The 19,358-nt window shown below is 47.3% G+C and overlaps 1 protein-coding gene across 1 annotated transcript in view; it reads right to left on the bottom strand.

The window, feature by feature from the left end:
* LOC148535392 (acyl-CoA dehydrogenase family member 11-like) overlaps positions 1-19,358 on the bottom strand; it is a 670,105-nt gene that overhangs the window by 338,830 nt on the left and 311,917 nt on the right. Inside the window, exon 9 of the mRNA XM_088463865.1 lies at positions 9,843-9,966. Coding sequence (XP_088319991.1) covers positions 9,843-9,966 — 124 coding nt within the window. The remainder of the gene's footprint in view (positions 1-9,842; positions 9,967-19,358) is intronic.

Below are 19,358 nucleotides of genomic sequence, written 5' to 3'. Positions count from 1 at the left end.
CGACTGGCGCACCTTTGTCCATTTAGAAATGGCATTGCAGCACAGGGATTAACCCCTTCAGTGCCGCGGCTGCCATTAACCTCGTGTGGCCAGCCTCCATCCACAATGTACATGAGAGGGAAGGTCCACTGACCTACTAAGGCATCCACCAGAGGAGCTCCTGGATCCCTGGTGCATGACTATTATCCTGGCAGCTTATGATTGTGCCAACATGCCATCATGTCAATGTCAGGCAAGTTCCACCAAAGAAGCAGAAGCTGAAAGATATCTAGATGTAGAGCCCACTTGCTTGAGTGAACATCCTTGTGGTTGAGGAAGTCCGCTTTTTAATTTTGGACTCCAACCTCTTCATGGTGCTGCGACTGTGAGTATCACCCTGGCGGTTTATGTAGGCAATGGCTGTGACATTGTCAAACTGCACCTAGATCAGATGATGCTAGAGGAGTGGCAGAGCTAGGTAAAGAGTTCTAAAGACTGCTCAAAGTTCCAGAACGTTGATTCGTAGCTGGCATACCTGTGCAACCCTGAAAAGACTTTTGGCAAGACACCGCCCCCCACTCTCAAGACTAGTGTCGATGGTGAGGAGGACTAAGTTGTGAACCTAAAAAGGACCAGCCCCTTTCCAGGTGGTACCCTTGGAGCCACCACAAGAGGGAATTATGGACCTCCCGAGAGTGTATTGACACTTGGTGGTGAAATTAAAATAAGTGAATTTTGGTCTGTAAGTCCTGCAGTTTGTTCGCAAGGAGGAACACCCGCTGAACTCCAGAATCCAGCAAGGCTCCTAAACTGAACATCTCCTGAGACAATACAATATTGGAGGATTTCTTCCAATTGATGATCCATCTGTGGGAATGGAGATGGTCTACCATGAGACAAATATGTTCCCTGAGAACCCCCGGGGACTGTGCCAAGAGAAGGAGGTCATCCAGATAAGGTAGAACTCTAACTCCTCTGCTCTAAAAATTAGCCACCATGACTTTTGAGAAGACATGAGCAGCCATGGAATGTCCAAATTGCAATGCCAGAAACTGGAAATGTTCCTCGTGGACCACAAACCTGAGGAATGACTGGTGACAAGATGGGAACATGCAAATAGGCATCCTGGATATCTAAGGAGGCAATGAAATCTCCTGGCTCCAGAGGTAGTATGAAGGAGCAAATAGACTCCATGCAGAACTTCGGGACCTGTTGAGTGACTACAGGTTAAAGATTGGCTGGAATAAATCGGCTTTTGAACCAAGAAGAGGTTTGAACAGAAGCCTGAGCCTCTCTGAAGCAGGGGAACAGGAACGTTGACTTTGGAGGCCGATAGGGAGTGGATGGACTCCCGCAATGCTGTTGCTTTTTCTAGATCCATTTGAAAACCTGTGGTAAAAAAATCTGGGCAAGAGGATGCCCTGAAATTTTAATACTAAGCCTGTGGTTACTAAGTGACTACATGAAAGTACAAAAAGCTTTTTTTTCAAAATATTAATGGTATTTAACAAGCATGCTTTTTAAACTTTTGGGTTGCTTGCTATGAATCTCAAATACCCAGGAGCTAACAAGTTACGAAAAGGGAACAATAATCTGTAAATAATTGCCTATACTTTTTTCATGTAACAAAACTTTATTGCTGTATTAAATGTAGAAAAGTGCTTAAATAATTATATGCATTGAAATAATTCAACTGCAAGATATTATATAAATTGAACCTACTGTAGTTACTAATCCTGTGAAGGTATATTATGAATTGTCAGTTTTATAATTGGAGTATTATGAAATGTTTATAATTGTAATAAATTGAATATTTATTTCGACTAATTAAATAGCGCTTTCTTTTATGAAGATTTCATAAAACTAGTTAGTGTGTAATTCTGAGATACTACACCTCACCCAGCATTCATCGCAGTCATAATCCAAATCTTGGAGAAAAGCAGAAACTGGCCTCCCATGCTGGGATACCCCAGGTGGATGACTGCCCCATCATGTGGCAGGCGTGTCAGCTTGGTGGCAGGGCATCTGGTAGACAAGGGTTGTTTACTGTAGCCCTTGGGCAAGGAACCCTGGAATCTATAAAAAGCCAGGTCCTTGGCTTTTACCTTTGGATGAAAGGCACAAAAATTAGCTGTTTGTGACCTAAGTGCTGCTGCAGAAGAAAGGTAGGCCATTTTGGATGCCGCCACTGTAGCCATAAGCTTGTCCAATTCTGAACAAAATATAATATACCCTAAATAAGGAAGAGTCTCAATGGCCTTCTTAGAGTCTGTGTCAGCACAACACAATTGAATCCAGAGGGCTCTCCTAACTGACACAGAAGATGATGACACATTGGAGGTTAGTATAACAGCAACTATAGCTACCTCACCAATATAGGAGGCCCCTGCCAGATATGTTGCACTAGAGACAAAAGCTCATTCCAGTGGGCAACCAAAGTAAGCCATCCTCCAGGGCATCTGCCCTGTGGGCCTGATTCAGAGCCGGACGCTCGCTCTGATTAAGGCCGTTTTGTTTTTTTCGTGCGGCCTCTTGGCCGCTCGCATAGCTTTGGGTGACCACTCACAGCTATTGCGAGTGGCCAGGTGATGGTCGCGATGGTCTCGACCATCAGAGCTTGCGATGAGACCCTTGCGGTAGGGTCTCGTTCCCGCAAGCCCCAGTGAGCTTCTGGCTCTTAATAGAGGCGGAAGCTCACCACTGACATCACTCATGATGTCAATGGGGCCGCCCCCAAATGGCAGATGTTCCGTCGGGAATGCCTCTGTTTGGCCAGTCACTCCCCCTGCCTGCCTCCAAACGGGCGGGCTATCAATCAAAATCGACAGTTGCCCCTTTTTGGTGCGCGACCCGGAGCGATGGAGCGCCTGTCGTTAGCCTTGTCTCGCGCATGCGCACTTCGGAAACGGCTCCGGCGTGCGCATGTGCAGTGGCCAAACATCAACCTGCTCGCGAGCGCATAGAATAAATTGCCTTAAGGAAAGTTTCTAGCTTCCTATCAGTCAGATCCTTAGGGGATTCTGTGTTAAGAATGGAGTGTAATATTCTTAACTATGTAGGCAATGTGAGCATCAACTTGGCCCAATCCACAGCAGGTAGTGGATAAAAGGAAGCAATGCACTTAGAAATCTAGAAGTGCCTATTAGGGTAAGCCCATGCCTCTGCCAGAAGGTTCTCAAGTTGTGCAGAAGAAAGGAATTCTGCAACTGTCTTCTTCTGATGCTCAAATACTGGTGCGCTGGACTTAGGGGGCCTGCTCAGCATCTTTTATCAGCAGCATAGATTTACCACCTTGATCAGGGCCTCTACACCCACCTGAAGTGGGGAGTCCTCCAGAAAATGGTCTCAACATCCAAAGTAACGGACACATTTTCCTTATGGTCCAAGGAAACCTCAGAGTCTGAATCATAACCAAAGATGGATATAGAATTATCCTGTCTAGAGCATCTGTGCTTGGGAGGCTAGCATCTGCTGAAAAGATGCAGACACCTGTAGCAACCCATGCACTGACTGCAAAGAGGACTGCATCCATGAAGGTTTATGGCAGGCTGCTGCGATTGAGATGGTATCACATTGGGCTGCACCTGTAGGATTACTAGCAGGGGGAGCGGGCCTGGGGGATGAAAGCTTATTAACTAACTGCAACATTACTGTGAAATCCCAAGCCAGTTCCTGACTGGAAACTGAGGGCCTGATTCAGAGCCGGACGCTATTTGCGCTCGCTCGGTCAGAAAAAGGGGCCGGATATTTAAATAGAGCGCTCGCTCTTTGCGGTCTGTTGACGCCTCTATGTCTGAACGAGCGAACGAAACATGCGCTCGCCTTTTTTTTTTTAAACGCCCCCTGGCCGCTCCCATCCTATGTCATCTCCGCTATTTATTAGATTAATCGAGTACATCGAAAGGCGTATGAACTGCTCGCAGTGCTTGTGGTTGGATTTTCCTACCGCAATCATGCGAGCAGTTCAGGCTAAAAGACAACCAAGTGACGTGGTCGATGACGCTGCTTTGTTAATTATGCACACCCTTAAAATGCCCGTTTTGACCGTTTGGCACGCCTGCGTTCGGATCTCCACTCCCCGTTTTCAAGCACCTTCCCCTGTTACCACCCACAAACGCCTCATCCTGTCACTCAAATTAGCAGGCATTCGCTATTTTGCGAGCACACAATTTCCGACCGCAATGACTGATTCACGCATGCGTATTACAACCCATACGCATGCGCAGTTGTGCGAACATCGCTCGGAGCGAACAAGCGGCCGCTTACGAGCGGCTCTGAATCAGGCCCAGTGGCCAAAGGGACCTCTTGCCACATAGTTGTGGAACAGCGGACACAGGGACCATCATGGTCTGTGCATGAGGAAAAAGTATATCAGTGCATGTCCTACAGTTATGCAACATCGGAGCACCCTTCCCTTGGTGGTTTGCCCTTGGAAGATATGGTACAGAAATCCAAGGATGTCCCACACACAATTTAATAGTGGTGTGCCGAAAAGGGGTAGATCAATGAATGGTAATGCACCACAAATAAAGAAATAAATGTCACAAGCATTGTACAGAATTATCTATAAAGATATAATTACACAAACAGGAGTACAGTAACTGGGAGAAACACACAGATTTCACCTAAACAGTTAACTTCAGTACATGCAAACTGGAACATTTAATGCAAGTAATAATGGGCAGTAAGTGCTCAACAAACCAACCCCAACAGGGTAGGAAGGAGCTATTTTGATAATCTGAATGCTGAGAGTGAGGTATACAAGGAGAATAGGAGCCAGTGCAACTCTCCAGATACTGAATCTGAAGCGGACACTGTGTAAAATGGCCGCTCTGCATATCTGTGAGGGAGGGGGGAGCGAGGAGGAGTCACACTGTGGCAGAATGTCTGCTAAAGGGAAAGAGCCAATGGGTGGAGGAAGAGCTAATGGGAGAGTCTGCCTCCCCTTTCTGGCATGGACCTCAGGGTAAATGGCTGACTATTGTGTAGTGCCCCGTTGCCGAGCTGCCCTGTTGTTCTAGCAGGAGTGTGAAGATGACCTAGGCCCCCTCTGCCAACATCACTGGTGGTCTTCCTCATCAGTGGTGACAGCTGTGACAATGTGGCTCCCTGAAAGCAGGGAGGAGCCACACCTGTCCCCCGGATGCAGCTTCTGTGATGTGCTGTGGAGCTCTGGACAAGACGCTGACCAGTTGCAGCTCTGTGGCCATCCTGTTGGATGACCAACTCTGCTCATTCTGTAAAAGTAAACACAATTTTAAATAAAATATAGAAAACAAGAAGCTGCTTAGATATAGCCCCTAAAAACATGCCCACTCCTACAGGGACCAAACAAAAATGTTCTGCCTGTGGTTGGTATAGAGAGAGCCAGAGCAGCTGGGGAATAAAAATTATCATTTGGTGCCCAGTCTCCTATTTACCAGCCTATAACCAGCATAAAGCCTGTGTCCTCTATGGAGGAAAAAGAAACAATAAGACTTTGCATTACAACACTTTGCATTAGACCAAGGGAAATCAATATTTATTCTTTCTTAATATGGCCATAATAGAAACTTTCATGAACCTTGGATAAGAATAAACATTATGGTGGAGATAATCTGTTCTGCAAAAATAACATCTCTAGTCTATATTCTTTATAAAGTGTTTATAAGACCGATGCATATGGTATTTGTAAGCAGAATCTAAGATGGCTCTTGAATATTTATGAGATTACATAAATATTATCTAAAATGGCCTCCATGCATCTGCAAGTTACATAAGTATAGAGCTGGTTAAAAAAAATATATTTTTCAGTAAGAAATACACGTGTAGACCCAAGTAAGAGATGGCAATGACTTATGGATATTATGCTTACCACAGGGTAAAACCAAATCACAAAGATGGAGGATCCACTACATTCCACTACAATGATTAATAATGTAACTCTGGTTAAGGGTTAACACCAATACAATATTAATAAACATACATATTCTGAGGTAATATGTGTACATTGGTTGACAAATGTTACATATGAAATATGTATAATTGTATATTGAGATAAAACATGCCTAATTTATTTATTAAGAAATGGCCTTTAGAAAAAGATATTTGAGAAAAGTATATATGTTTTATGTATTTATACGACAGTTTGTGTGGCAATTCTTTCTCTGATGGGGATGTGCCTCAGTGTATGGGATGCACATGCACTGTAGAAGAAAAGGTGGAGTAATATAGGTGGGAGTGATTTGGTTTCTGTCAGGGAGATCACTTCCTTGAGTGCCCACCCCCTTGTGCCCTGTGCGGCAGCTGAGCTATGGGCGAGCTGCCAAGCGCAGGGGAGTGGAGCCAGAGAGGGAGCTTGTCACAGCAGGAGCTGTGAAGCTGATAGGGAGTAGAGTTATTCACTCTTATGATTTCCAGTGACCACTCCTAGTAAGCCATCTAGAGCTCAGGCTATGAGGACTTCCGCCATTAACAACCGCCCATTGTTTCCTTAGAGATGAATAGCTCACCAGTACTTAGGCGGCCGTCTGGACTTACTGCTCGTAGTAGTAGCAGATTATAGGAGTGTTGACTGGAATCCTGAGATGAAAGGAAAGAGTATTGTACAGGAAGAGCAAATGATGCAGTTGGAGAGAAGCGGCTTGGGAGCCAATGGTGAGGTAAATGTACCGATGATGCGGCAAAGGTGCTGATGATGCAGCTTGTGTGCCAGTGGTGCGGCACTAGCCAGTGATAGACAGTTAATAGTAATGTAACTTTGGGAGCCGATGACGCAGCAACTGTGCTGATGGTGCGGCAAATGTGCTGATGGTGCGGCTTGTGTGCTGATGGTGCGGCTTGTGTGCTGATGGTGCGGCAATAGCTGGTGGTAGACAGTCAATATTAATGCTGTGGCTTTGGTAGCTGATGGTGTGGCAAATGTGCCGATGATGCAGCTTGTGTGCAAATGGTGTGGCAATAGCCGGTGGTAGTCAGACGATGGTAATGCTGTGGCTTTTGGAGCCGATGGTGCGGCAAATGTACCGATGGTGCAGCAAATGTGCCGATGATGTGGCTTGTGTGCCAATGGTGTGGCAATAGCCAGTGGTAGTCAGACAACGGTAAGCCGATGGTGCGGCAAATGTGTCAATGATGCTGCAAATGCCAATGGTGCGGCTTGTATGCCGATGGTGCGGCAATAGCCGGTGGTATACAGTTAACAGAAAATGCTGTGGCTTGGAGAGCCAATGCCAACAGGGTGGTGTAGGTGTGGCTTGGAAGCCATAGAAGAAGTTGGAGATCCGGGGACAGCACAGAAGCTGTTGGTGCGCCGAGGTGGGGCAAGAGCCGATGGTAGAGGAGTAGGTAGTCAGTGCTGCAGCTTAGACAGCCGATGGCAGCACGGTAGTATAGATGTGGGTAAGAAGCTGCAGGGAAGCTGGAGAGGAAGAGACAGCACGGAAGCCACTTCGGGAAGGCCAAAATCTGCACCACAATGAGGATCAGAATGCTGACCATGTAGCCAAGCCGAGGGAACTCAGATATGCTATAGTTGGCGAGGTGGCAAAAGTCCAGTGTGTACAAATAGGAGGAACCACCAATCACGCTGCACTGTGGATGACACATCACTTCCTGAGGCATGCCGATCACCTAGCAACAGGAGAAACTGGAGTAACCCCATCCTGACTGGGTAACCTGCTCGAAGGAGACAAGTTGTGACCACGACTTGTAACATTCACCCTGCCTGAGAGGTGGCAGCAGTGGTCAGGTTTTCAGAGCCACTTTAGCAGTGGAGTCCTTAAGGCGGTCGGCTCCTAAATTGGATTTCAGCGGTGGATGGTGATCATAAACGTGGAGCCAGTGTGAGATTTGGAGGACAGGACAGTTTCTCATAGGCGGCCATGATACTGCTGTAGCTCCATTCCAGAGGCAGTGTCAGTCACAGAGCAGGCACTGATACAGAGACACTGCACAGCTGACAGGAGGCAGGTGCTACTGTACGGTGGCTGGTCTGCCTGGTCTGAATCAGGGCGTTTTTTTTTGGTTTGTTTGTGTGGCCTCCTGGCCGCTCACTTAGTTGTGTGTGACCACCCACAGCTATTGCGAGCGGCCAGGATGATGGTCACGATGGTCAAGACCATCGCGACCATCAGGGCTTGTGACGAGACCCTTGTGGTAGGGTCTCATGGCCGCAAGCCCCAGAGAGCTTCCGGCTCTAATACAGCCGGATCCTCTCCCACTGACATCACTGGTGATGTCAGTGGGGCCGCCCACAAACGGCAGGCGTTTGATTAAATGTTATCTTATTAAGTATAGCACTTGATATGTAGCTATATTGATCTTATAGTAGGTTAATAAAAGTTATGTTTTAACTATAATTATTGCGAGACTGCTGTGCACTCGTATGGGACAATCTTTCTTCTTTCTAGGTATGATATAACTATTGTGTCCCGGAGGAGCACCCTCACTACATATAATTGATGATATCATGTATCAGAATTAGCCAATAGTGGGGTGAAGTCTTACTAAATAATAAACCTTGGTGCAACCCCAATTTTCCCTTTCTCCCTTTTCTATCCCTTTGAAAATTTGGAATCAATAGCTAGGCCTAAGACAACATTGCACTGGCAGCTTGCACAGTGCAAGGGACTTCCTCAAATACCCTGGGCTGGCCAGGGATTGGAACACAGAGTTAGGTGACAGCAGATTGGGATTCCATTGGCTGAAGGGTAATCACCTGATGACAAGCAAGATGGCTGCACCCAGCAAGTGGAGCTGCCAGGAGAGATCCCACATGGGACGCCAGAGAGACTGTGATATGATTGCCTGTGGGGAGAAGAAGGGTGCTTACAGCGGAAGAATGGTGAGCAGCACTCTGAGTGGCTGTCTCTGCAGTGACTGACTGACAGCTAAGACAGTGGGATGTGCTGTAGCTGCGAATGATGATTGGGAATGCCAATGTCCCCTGGCATGCCAGCATTCTCTTCTGTGGTGGGGTCTGGTACTGGGGTCTCTGACAAGGGTTGTGACACAGTATGGTTAATGTAGTGTGACCATTGTCTCACATTCATCTGTTGTTCAAGTTTTGCATACAGTATGTCCTTCTAGTTAGAGCATAATATTTTGTTCATAATAGTTCAGTATTATATGTAAGGGTGAGTTGTTATTGAGCTTAAATATGTCAATAAGGTAGTTCATATAATAATACAGTAGCCGGTCACCTTGACATTTATTCACAAGTGAATAAATATGTATTATACATAACTGAGGCAATACTGCCCCCTGCTGCTGATAAAAATAGAGTATTAATGCATGTATTCACCTCCCCTAATTTGAATAAGATAAAAGTTGAATTCATGTGACACATGTTAGTCTCACTTGGGACCATGCTGACTGATGGTCCCATCCTCTGGTGTCATCTCTACATGTTCTTTGATCTGGGTATTTCACTGACAGTATGGGGCTCCTAGGGTATCCTCTTTGAATCTGCTTATACTTATATACAGTACATATAAATTCTTTCATATATCTGTTATACATTGTTCATTAATAAACTGCCATTAGTGTATATTACCTTATATAAACTTGATTGTGTGTCTTTAATCAGTTACATCAAATTTTTACTGATAAATGTGTTAAACAAAAGTATTAAAAGTTCCCACTGGAAACAGCACTGCATTTCCCTTTCAACCCCTTTAAATATGCACGCACCTCATTTATTAAGTAATAATGAGCAATAACAAATTTCTGTTAAATTTAATGTAAATATATTTCTAAACATTTAATCTGTGATTTTGTATTGAAACATTTAAAAAAGAATAGGCATGAATTTTCTAGCTATCACAAAGTAAATAAAAAAATCTTCTGGATAGGCAAACTAATATTCATAATGAAGCACTAACCTGTTGTACTGGATTCACATGTTGTTGCATAAACTTCTTTACTTGATGCAGAACACATTGCCCTTTGAAACTTTGAGAGAACATCTTGTCAGGTAAGACCGGTAACTCTACGATTGTGTTGTCGCTTAAACAAAAAATAGTAACATTCGTTATTAACAAAGCTAATATTGTCATGCTATTTAGGGACATATTATTGGGAAAGTAGTTGGAGTTCAAAAACTGATTAGATATTTGGGGAGGGGAATAAAACTTTTCTATGTGTGTCCATATTAAAGAGAATGTATACAACCAGTGGAAATTTGTGCCTAGGGGCTGCAGCCCCCCCAGTAAAATCCACCATCTCAGTATAGTCAGTGCAGTCCTTGACTGCACTGGTTACACTGTGACTGGCAGTGGCTTCCTGTTGGAAGTGCCACCTGCCAGTCACATATACAGGCAGTCTCAGGGGGAGGTGTCTTCTCCCCGTGGGACTACCAGTCTGGGCTGCTATTAGCTACTCTGCCATTCTGCCAGCCCTAACTGGCTCCTAGGGGCTGCAGCTCTTTGGAAGCCCACCACTAGTGCACATTTGCCGGTCCTGGAGTCTGACAGATCAAATTTGCAGCCACTGGAACCCAGCCAGGAGGAGCCGGTTAGTGACCCTCTCGTTTCCAGCAGCAGCCCCCCTCATCTAAGAGGGTAGGAGCCGCCGCTGTCTATAACTGTTTATACCGCTAGACTTTCTTTTTAATACGGACACACAGAAAAGTTCGATACCCATTACTAAACATCCGATCAATCTTCTAAAACCAATTACTTTCCAAAATCCTCTTCCCATCTGGATTCATGAGGTTCATTTGCACTGGAATGGGCCATGAGCAGATTGTTCAGCAGAAAAGTAGGGGAAATGCTGTTTTGTGAGATCATATACAAATCAAATTATGCCATAATATTTTTATAGTTTTTTAGCAATCTAAAAGAAAGACTAGATTGTCTAAAATGGCAATCAGAGGTGAAGGAGTTGAAAGAGAGTATATTTTATTAGAGCAATACCAAAACAGAACAGAGAGGGGCTAGAGGCTTCTGAAGAGGTTTAAGTCATAGCAAAGCAAAAGTGTGAATAATAAAAAAGGCCAAGCAAATATATGTACGCAAATTCTAAAACCAAAGGCGGAATGCTAAAAAAAAACAAGTACTGTGCCAGCTGACTTAGCTGTATAATAATGTTTTTTGAAGTTAGGGTTCATGATAAAGATATTTTAGAAAAAATATATATATAGTATGGCTGTGCAAAAAACAGTAATTGATATCTCGAATGGCTATAGTAATTCTATTATTGATTAAAAAAAAAAGCATTATGAATAAAACGTTCTAAAAAAAACCAAAACACTAATCTAAGAATAAAGTGGGTGTGATATATAAGATCGACAGTGTCCAGATCGACAACAGATAATATACAGACAAGGGGTCGACAGGTAAAAATGGTCGACACAAAAATGGTCACATTTTTTAATTTAAGTCTAATCTTCAACCTAACCCTCCCCCTGGTGTCTAACTGTCCCTTCCACAGCCAAACCCTAACCCTCGGGCAAGTGTTTAACCCTCACCTCAACCCCTATCACTAATCTTAAAAACTGTGTCACTGTCAACATTTTGTTAATTGACCTTTTGTATCTGTCAGCATTTTGCATGTTGACCTATTGAGTGTCTATCTAGACACTGTCTATCTTTAATCCACATACGTAATAATGTCACATCAATAGATATTGCCAGGACCAGTGGTGAATTAAATAGTCAAGTCCAGAGATGTACTAAGGTATGCATCGAAATCTTAAAGTATGGATAAGTTATATGTAATTTAAGTTATATATAATAATATAATGTATATAGTTGTAGAAGGTCAGACAAAAGTGCTACTGAGGCCACCTTGATCCAGATGGACAAAGAAGGGTAAAAATCAAATTATGTCACTGCAAAGGATTTTGGTGGAAATCTTCAGATCTACATTTTACATACAGTTATCCTCAAAATAAATAGGCCCATTTAGCGTGCTATAGACTATGTGACTTAACCACGCCAAGCACCCCAACAGAGGTTTATTCTAAAAAGATACATTTGTTTGCATCACTAATGGTACAATGCAAGGGTACAGTGAATACTGATACTGGCATTTTGTGCACTTCTGTGTGTAACTCAGTCGCTAATCTGTGAAAAAAGGCAGAAATATCCTGCCATGTCTCATGCCATGTATCGTTGATTAATCTGCACCGTTATACAATGTTGCCCATTGAGAGAAGCTTGCATTCTAAAGTGAGGCTTGAATTCTTAAGTGAATTGTGAGTTTGAAACAGAAGCAGGTGAGTTAGAATACAGAAAAAGGTTAGTTATTATACACAAACAGTAACATATTTTCAATACAACTTACATCTGAGACAATGTTTGGCCTAGTACAATGCAGGGGATGTAATGCATTTGTTTTACAGGATGAATGCTGGAGACTCAGCTGCTGTCCAATCTGTAAGCAATTTTCTCTGCTTCAGGAGGAGATAGCAAAACTTCATGCAGAGATATGTAGGATGTCTGTGTCCTTGAGGCCACCACTGCCTCAGAGAGCCCCCGAAAGGCATACTACCTGGACTACTGTGGGCTCTGAAAGGCAGAGATTTTCAGAGGGACACAGACACCTCCCACAAGCTGTGACACTGCAAGACTCATATGCTGCTTTTGGAGGGCAGGAAGGTACAGCTAAAACGGGCAATACAGAACAGGAAGATAAGGGGTCTTCCACTGACTATAGAAAAAGGAATAGGAACAGGAAAATGACATCTTCAAAAAGGACTATACTTCTCTTGGGGGATTCAATTATTAGAGGAGTACACCTGGGAAACACTGCTGAAGTAGAGAGACAAGTGTGGTGCTTACCTGGGGCCACAGCTCCAAGGGATAAAGAGAGCAAGCTGAGAATTGTGAAGGCAGCAAGAAAACATGGAGAGGTGGATGTCATTGTTCGCCTAGGGACAAATGACCTGGCCAATGCTGAAGTCATGGCAGTAAAAGATGAATTCAGGAAGTTAGGGACTGCTCTAAAGCAGGTGGCAACCTGGTAACTTTTTCAGAAGTATTGCCAGTACACAGAGGGGAAGATAGAAATGATTGCATCAGAAACTTCAATGTTTGGCTACAGAAGTGGTGTTATGAGGAGGGATTTGGACTGACAGTCCATAGCCACGCCATCTGGCAAGATAGAAGCTTATACAAATATGATGGCCTGCACCCATCTTCAAAAGGAACTAGAATACTGAGTGAACAGTTTGAAAGCTTCACCAAGAACTATTTAAACTAGAAGAGGGGGACAGTGAACCAAACATGAAAAAAGAAATCTGTTCCCCCAATAAAGAGGTATTATTTCTGCTGGCAAATGGAACAGTAAGCATATCCACAGCAACAGAAGATGATTCAGAACAAAACCAAATAAACATAGACAGAGAGATGAACATACCTAGGAACAGGAGAAATAAGCAAACAAATAAAAGTCTAAGAGCAATGTGTGCAAATGCTAGGAGTTTAGGAAATAACATCCCTGAACTAATTGCAATAATGACAAGGGATGATCTGGATATTGTGGCTATTACAGAGTCATGGTGCAATGAAAATCATGACTGGGACATAGCTATACCAGGATATACTTTATTTAGGAAGGACAGAATGGGAAGAATAGGCAGAGGAGTAGCAATGTATGTCAAGGAAAGCATAAATATTACGTTAATACACAGTATTGAAGAAAAAACCGAGTCCCTTTGGGTGACTATAGAAACAGGGGAGAAAGTGATTCTTCGTATTGAGGTGATCTACAGACCACCAGGTCAGGAAGAGGAACTGGACAATAAACTACTGCAGGACATCACTAAAATGGCATTAAAAGGAGAGGTTATAATCAGGGGAGATTTTAATCTACCCGATATAAGCTGGGTGGTGTCTGTGGCAAGTTCCACTAGAAGTAGGGACATCCTGAATTCATTGCAGGGAGCCTCCCTCCAGCAATTGGTGAGGGAGCCCACTCGGAAAGAGGCAATATTGGACTTAATACTTACAAATGGAGACAGAATATCTGATGTAAAAGTGGGTGAAAACCTGGGATCCAGTGATCATCAAGCAGTATGGTTCAGAATAAAGACAGATACTGACTCACCCCATACAAAAACAAAGGTGTTAGATTTTAGGAAGGCTGATTTTGCAGGGATGGGAAGATGTTTAAGCAAATCTTTGGCAGAGTGGAGGTACTTGAAAGGAGTGCAGGTGAGGTGGGAAAATTTAAAAAGTGCAATTTCTACTTCAGGGTCCATAGGGTATCCACAGGATACCTTGGGGTATAGGTGTGACGTCAGTCGCAGGGCACCAAAGAGTTAAGCTTTCAGCCTCCCAGGATACACTAGGTCCCCCTCCTATACCCCGCCCCCGGGCCAAGGCACCTCAGTTTAGTTTGGTGCCCGGCCGGAGTCGGGTGCACCTGTTGGAGTGGGGGCTAGAAGAGCCCCTGAAGCTTTTTTCTTCATGCAGCTGTGGCTGCACATCTGGATGAACAGCATGGACAGTCAGTCCTGACGTCCATGCTGTCTTCCCTACACCCCGCCGGTACCAGAACGCCGGTACTGATCCGGGGATGCTGGTGGGCGTCTGGGGTCACAGCTAGCGGTGACCCCAGATGCTCCGGACCATGGCCGGATTCAAGGGGGACAGAGGTAAGCAGCGGGGTCCCGCGGTGGGTCCCCGCTGATCACATGGTCCTAAGTCCCCAGGCAGGGGGCTCCCTGGGGACTGGCTGCAGCGTGGAGCCAGGCGACCAACCTGCGCTTCCACTACCCCCTGGGACAGCGGACCGCAGCAGAGCGGTAGCGCTGCGGCGTCCCAGGGGTTAAATGCATGCCAGGGGAGCGCGCCTTCCCTGTCTCACAGCCGGCGCCTCCCCCGCTGCACACAGCCCTCTCTGCACTGTGCTGACTGGTCCTGTGTCAGCGCTCCTCCCCCAGGCCAGCTTCTCTCTGCTCCTCGGCGGCCATCTTCTCTGCAACGCATGGTGAACGCTGCTGGAAGTCTGGAAGGAAGCATCGTGGTCTGGGTCCCCCCGCATACCTCTCCTCCGCTGTGGCTCAGGTCTGTGTATGCAGCGCTGTGTCCTACCAGGCCCTGTGTCTGTGTAGTTGAGTGATCAGCGCTGTTAGTGCAGGAATTGTTATTTCTCTGCATTGTATGTGACTGTGCTAGCGCTGCCTGTAACTTTTCTTCTCTAAACTGTCAGCTTTATTACTGTCCCTGTTCTTTCTGCTAAAGCCCTTGCGGTGCGGTGCTGCAGGGTGGTCTCTCGCCTATTTAATACTTAATTGGTGAGAGAGGTCACATACGTGGTGCCATCATGTCTGAAAGTGATTTTCCCCTCCGGCTACAGTGTACCACGTGCAAAGTACTGTTAGCGGAGGGGGAGGGTAGCGCGGAGGGCCTTTGCCGGCAGTGTTTGTCCATGGCGCGGCCTATTACGGTTACAGCACCGGTACAGGAGCCGCCCTGGGCTTGTTTCGCTCAGGCGTTAACAGCTTTAGTGGGCCAGTTAGCTCCGCAGCCCGTGTTTACTCCGATGGGTTTGTCCCAGCAGTCTGTGGTGTCGTCACCCATGCAGGGGTTCCCACGACAATTGGTGGTACCCCACAGTCTCCCTATTTCCCCGCTCCCGGGTTCTCAGGAGCCAGCGTGGGTTAACTCCCTGACGAGTTCTGTACAGCACTTGTCGGATGTGTTGCAAGGGGAGTCTGTGATGCGGCCTCATAAAAGGCCGGTGGCGTCTCTGTCCGCTCCTTATGAGGATGACGAAGGGACGTCTGATGATGGGGAGATTCTGGATCCTTACGATCAGGAACCTTTCCATACTAAGGACGCTGATGCTAAGTCCAAAGTATATATTCCTGGACTTATTCGGGCGGTCCGCACAGCCTTGGTGATTGAGGACGAAGTTCCCCCAGCGGCTAAATCTAAGTATGCCTTTTTCAAAGATGTGAAGGGCGATGCCACAGTCTTTCCTCTTTCGGGTCAGTTGGTGGACCATTTAGAGGAGGCGTGGAAACAACCTGGCAAAAGATACCAGCCGCAGAGACGCCTGGCGGTGGCTTATCCGTTCGCGGATAATTATTTTGCTAAGTGTGAATCCCCTCCACAGGTGGATTCTCACGTGACCCGTCTTGTCCGTAGTGCCACATTGCCGATGCCATCCATGTCCTCCCTTAAGGATGCTACGGACCGCAAGGTAGAAATCTGCCTGAAGTCCGCTTATTCCCTTGCAGGGGGGGCAGCACGGCCGGCTATGGCCATTTGCTGGGTTGCCAGAGCGATGGAGCGCTGGGCGGATTCATTAGAGGCTTCTTTTGAATCCGACTGTCCGGCTGAACAGGCGGAGTTGATTGGCAATCTCCGTGATTCGGCCACCTACATCAACGAGGCGGCTCTAGACATTAGTACTCTGGTGTCTAGAATTTCTTCAGCAGCGGTAGCTGCTCGTCGCACCTTGTGGCTGCGATCCTGGAAGGCGGACGCAGATCCAAGAAAGGTCTGGAAGCGTTGCCGTTTACCGGAGAAGTTCTCTTCGGTCCGGATCTGGATAAGATTGTGGCCACGCTGGCGGCAGCCAAATCTGCTTGTCTCCCGTCGGCCGCTGCTCCTTCTGGTTCTGGACCATCGTCCTTTCGGTCATCTAGGGCCCAGGGCAGGCCCAAACCACAGTCGTTTCCTCGACAGGCTGGCCCTAAGAAATCGGTCAAGCCCCGGAAACAGGCATGGAGTACCAGACGTCCGGCCCCCAAGCCAGATGACAAGCCTGCGGCCTGACGGTCCGGGTCTCCCCTTGGGGGATCCCAGGGTGGGAGGCCGCCTGCTGCAGTTCTCCCGGTGTTGGTCGTTCACTACGACAGACACTTGGGTTCTGGAGGTGGTCTCTCACGGGTACGCCCTCTCCTTCCGGCACAGACCCCCGGCTCGATTCTTCACCACGGGTCTACCATCAGACCGGAACAAGGCTACGGAGCTGCGGAAGGTATTGCACACTATGCTCCAGGCTGGAGTTATAGTGCCTGTTCCATTCTCCCAGAGGGGCCAGGGTTTCTATTCAAATCTATTTTTGGTACAGAAACCCAATGGGTCATATCGTCCGATTCTCAACCTCAAAGCACTCAACAAGTCTTTGCGGGTCCCGAAGTTTCGGATGGAGACCCTACGGTCCATCATTCTGGCGCTGGAACCTGGGGACTACATGGTGTCATTGGACATACAGGACGCTATGGAGGTCATGGCGGCTTCTCTGCGGCTGCAAGGAGTCCGCATGTTGCCGTACTTGGACGACCTGTTATTGGTGGCAGGATCTCCAGAGCTCCTGTTACACCACTTGGACCTGACCATTGCACTGCTGCAACGGCACGGCTGGCTAATCAACTGGCAGAAGTCCACTCTAATCCCGTCTCGGAGGATTCTGCATCTTGGAGCCTTATTGGACTCGGGACAGCAAAGGATCTTCGTGACGGAGGACAAGATCTCTGCTTTACAGTCAAGGGTGCGCAGTTGTCTGCACAGCCGTCGGGTGTCCTTACACTCGGCGATGAGGTTACTGGGCTCCATGGTGTCGGTGTTCGACATGGTGGAATACGCCCAGTTTCACTCCAGACCTCTGCAGCACCTGATCCTGTCCAAGTGGAATGGGCTGCCTCAGTCTCTGAAGTTCCAGACGATTGTGCTCACCCCGGAGGTTCGCCTGTCCCTTGCGTGGTGGTTAAAGACGACCCACCTCAACAAGGGACGTCCGTTCTGGGTTCCAAATTGGGTCCTGTTGACAACGGACGCCAGTCTTCGGGGCTGGGGAGCAGTTTCGGGTCCACACTTGTTCCAGGGCAGGTGGACACCGACAGAAGCGGAGCTTCCAATAAATATCTTGGAACTCCGTGCGGTCTTCAATGCTCTCCTGCAGGCACAGCGGTTTCTCCAGGGTCACCCGGTGCAGGTCCAGTCGGACAATGCTACCACCGTGGCCTACATAAACAGGCAAGGAGGAACTCGCAGTCGGGCGGCTCTCGTAGAGGTCTCTCGGATCCTGGTTTGGGCGGAGCGCAATCTTCCGGCCATATCAGCGGTCTTCATCCCGGGAGTGCTAAATTGGGAGGCGGACTTTCTAAGTCGCCAGGACGTTCATCCAGGGGAATGGTCCCTGCACCCGGACGTTTTTCAACTACTGGTGGACAGGTGGGGTCTTCCAGAAATCGACCTCATGGCGTCCCGGCACAACAACAAGTTGCCGGTGTACGGGTCTCGCACAAGAGACGAAGGGGCGTCTCTGGTGGATGCTCTGTCCGTCCGGTGGACGTTCAGGTTCGCATACCTGTTCCCTCCGGTCTCCCTTCTTCCACGGGTAATCCGGAAATTCAAACAGGAAGGAGGGACGCTCCTGTTGATAGCTCCCGCGTGGCCCAGACGGCACTGGTTCTCAGACCTTCAGGGTCTGTCCGTGGACAGTCCTCTGCGGTTGCCGCTACGACCGGACCTTCTGTCTCAGGGTCCTTGTCTTCACCCGGACCTGACTCGGCTGTCTTTGGCGGCGTGGCTGTTGAGACGGCCATGCTGAGGTCCTGGGGGTTTTCCAGCTCTGTGGTGCGTACCATGTTACGAGCTCGGAAACCGTCTTCCGCGAGGATATACCATCGCGTGTGGCATACGTTCTTCCAGTGGTGTCGACCGAGAGGTTATGCACCGCGGGAGTTTCGTCTGTCTCGGATTCTCGCCTTCCTGCAAGCGGGACTAGATCATGGGCTTCGCCTTGCTTCTTTGAAGGTACAGGTTTCGGCCCTATCTGTCTGGTTTCACCGTAGGATTGCTACAATCCCGGATGTGCGCACCTTTATGCAAGGTGTTCTCCGTATTCAGCCTCCCTTTGTTCCACCTGTGGCGCCTTGGGATTTGGCTGTGGTCCTGAGGGCTCTCCAAGGACCGCCGTTTGAACCACTGGGCTCAGTGGATATTAAATGGCTAACAGCTAAGACTGTTTTCCTTCTGGCCGTTGCTTCAGCCAGACGTGTTTCTGAGTTAGGGGCTCTTTCTTGTAGACCCCCTTTCTTGGTTTTTCATGGGAACAGGGCAGTGCTCCGCACTCGGCCCGAGTTTCTTCCCAAAGTTGTTTCCCAGTTTCATGTTAACGAGGAAATAGTTGTTCCGGCCTTTAACTCACCGGGTCTTTCCGTGGGTGAGGCCTCTTTGGATGTTGTGCGGGCCTTAAGGACTTATGTTGACCGCACTTCTTTGTTTAGGAAGTCGGACGCTTTGTTGTCCTCTATGGCTTCTGTAAAAAGGGTTGGCCTGCTTCAAAGCAAACTTTGGCAGCCTGGATCCGTATGGCTATTTCTGAAGCTTATCTTCATGAAGGCCTACCGGTCCCTCCTTCTCTGAAGGCTCATTCCACTAGGTCTGTGGGTCCTTCGTGGGCAGCTCGACGTGGTGCCTCGGCAGTTCAGATCT

This window comes from Taudactylus pleione, unplaced genomic scaffold (genome assembly GCF_031769625.1).
Source record: "Taudactylus pleione unplaced genomic scaffold, aTauple2 ptg000053l, whole genome shotgun sequence".
Classification (NCBI taxonomy): domain Eukaryota; kingdom Metazoa; phylum Chordata; class Amphibia; order Anura; family Myobatrachidae; genus Taudactylus; species Taudactylus pleione.
This window is presented reverse-complemented; position numbering and strand designations above follow the sequence as displayed.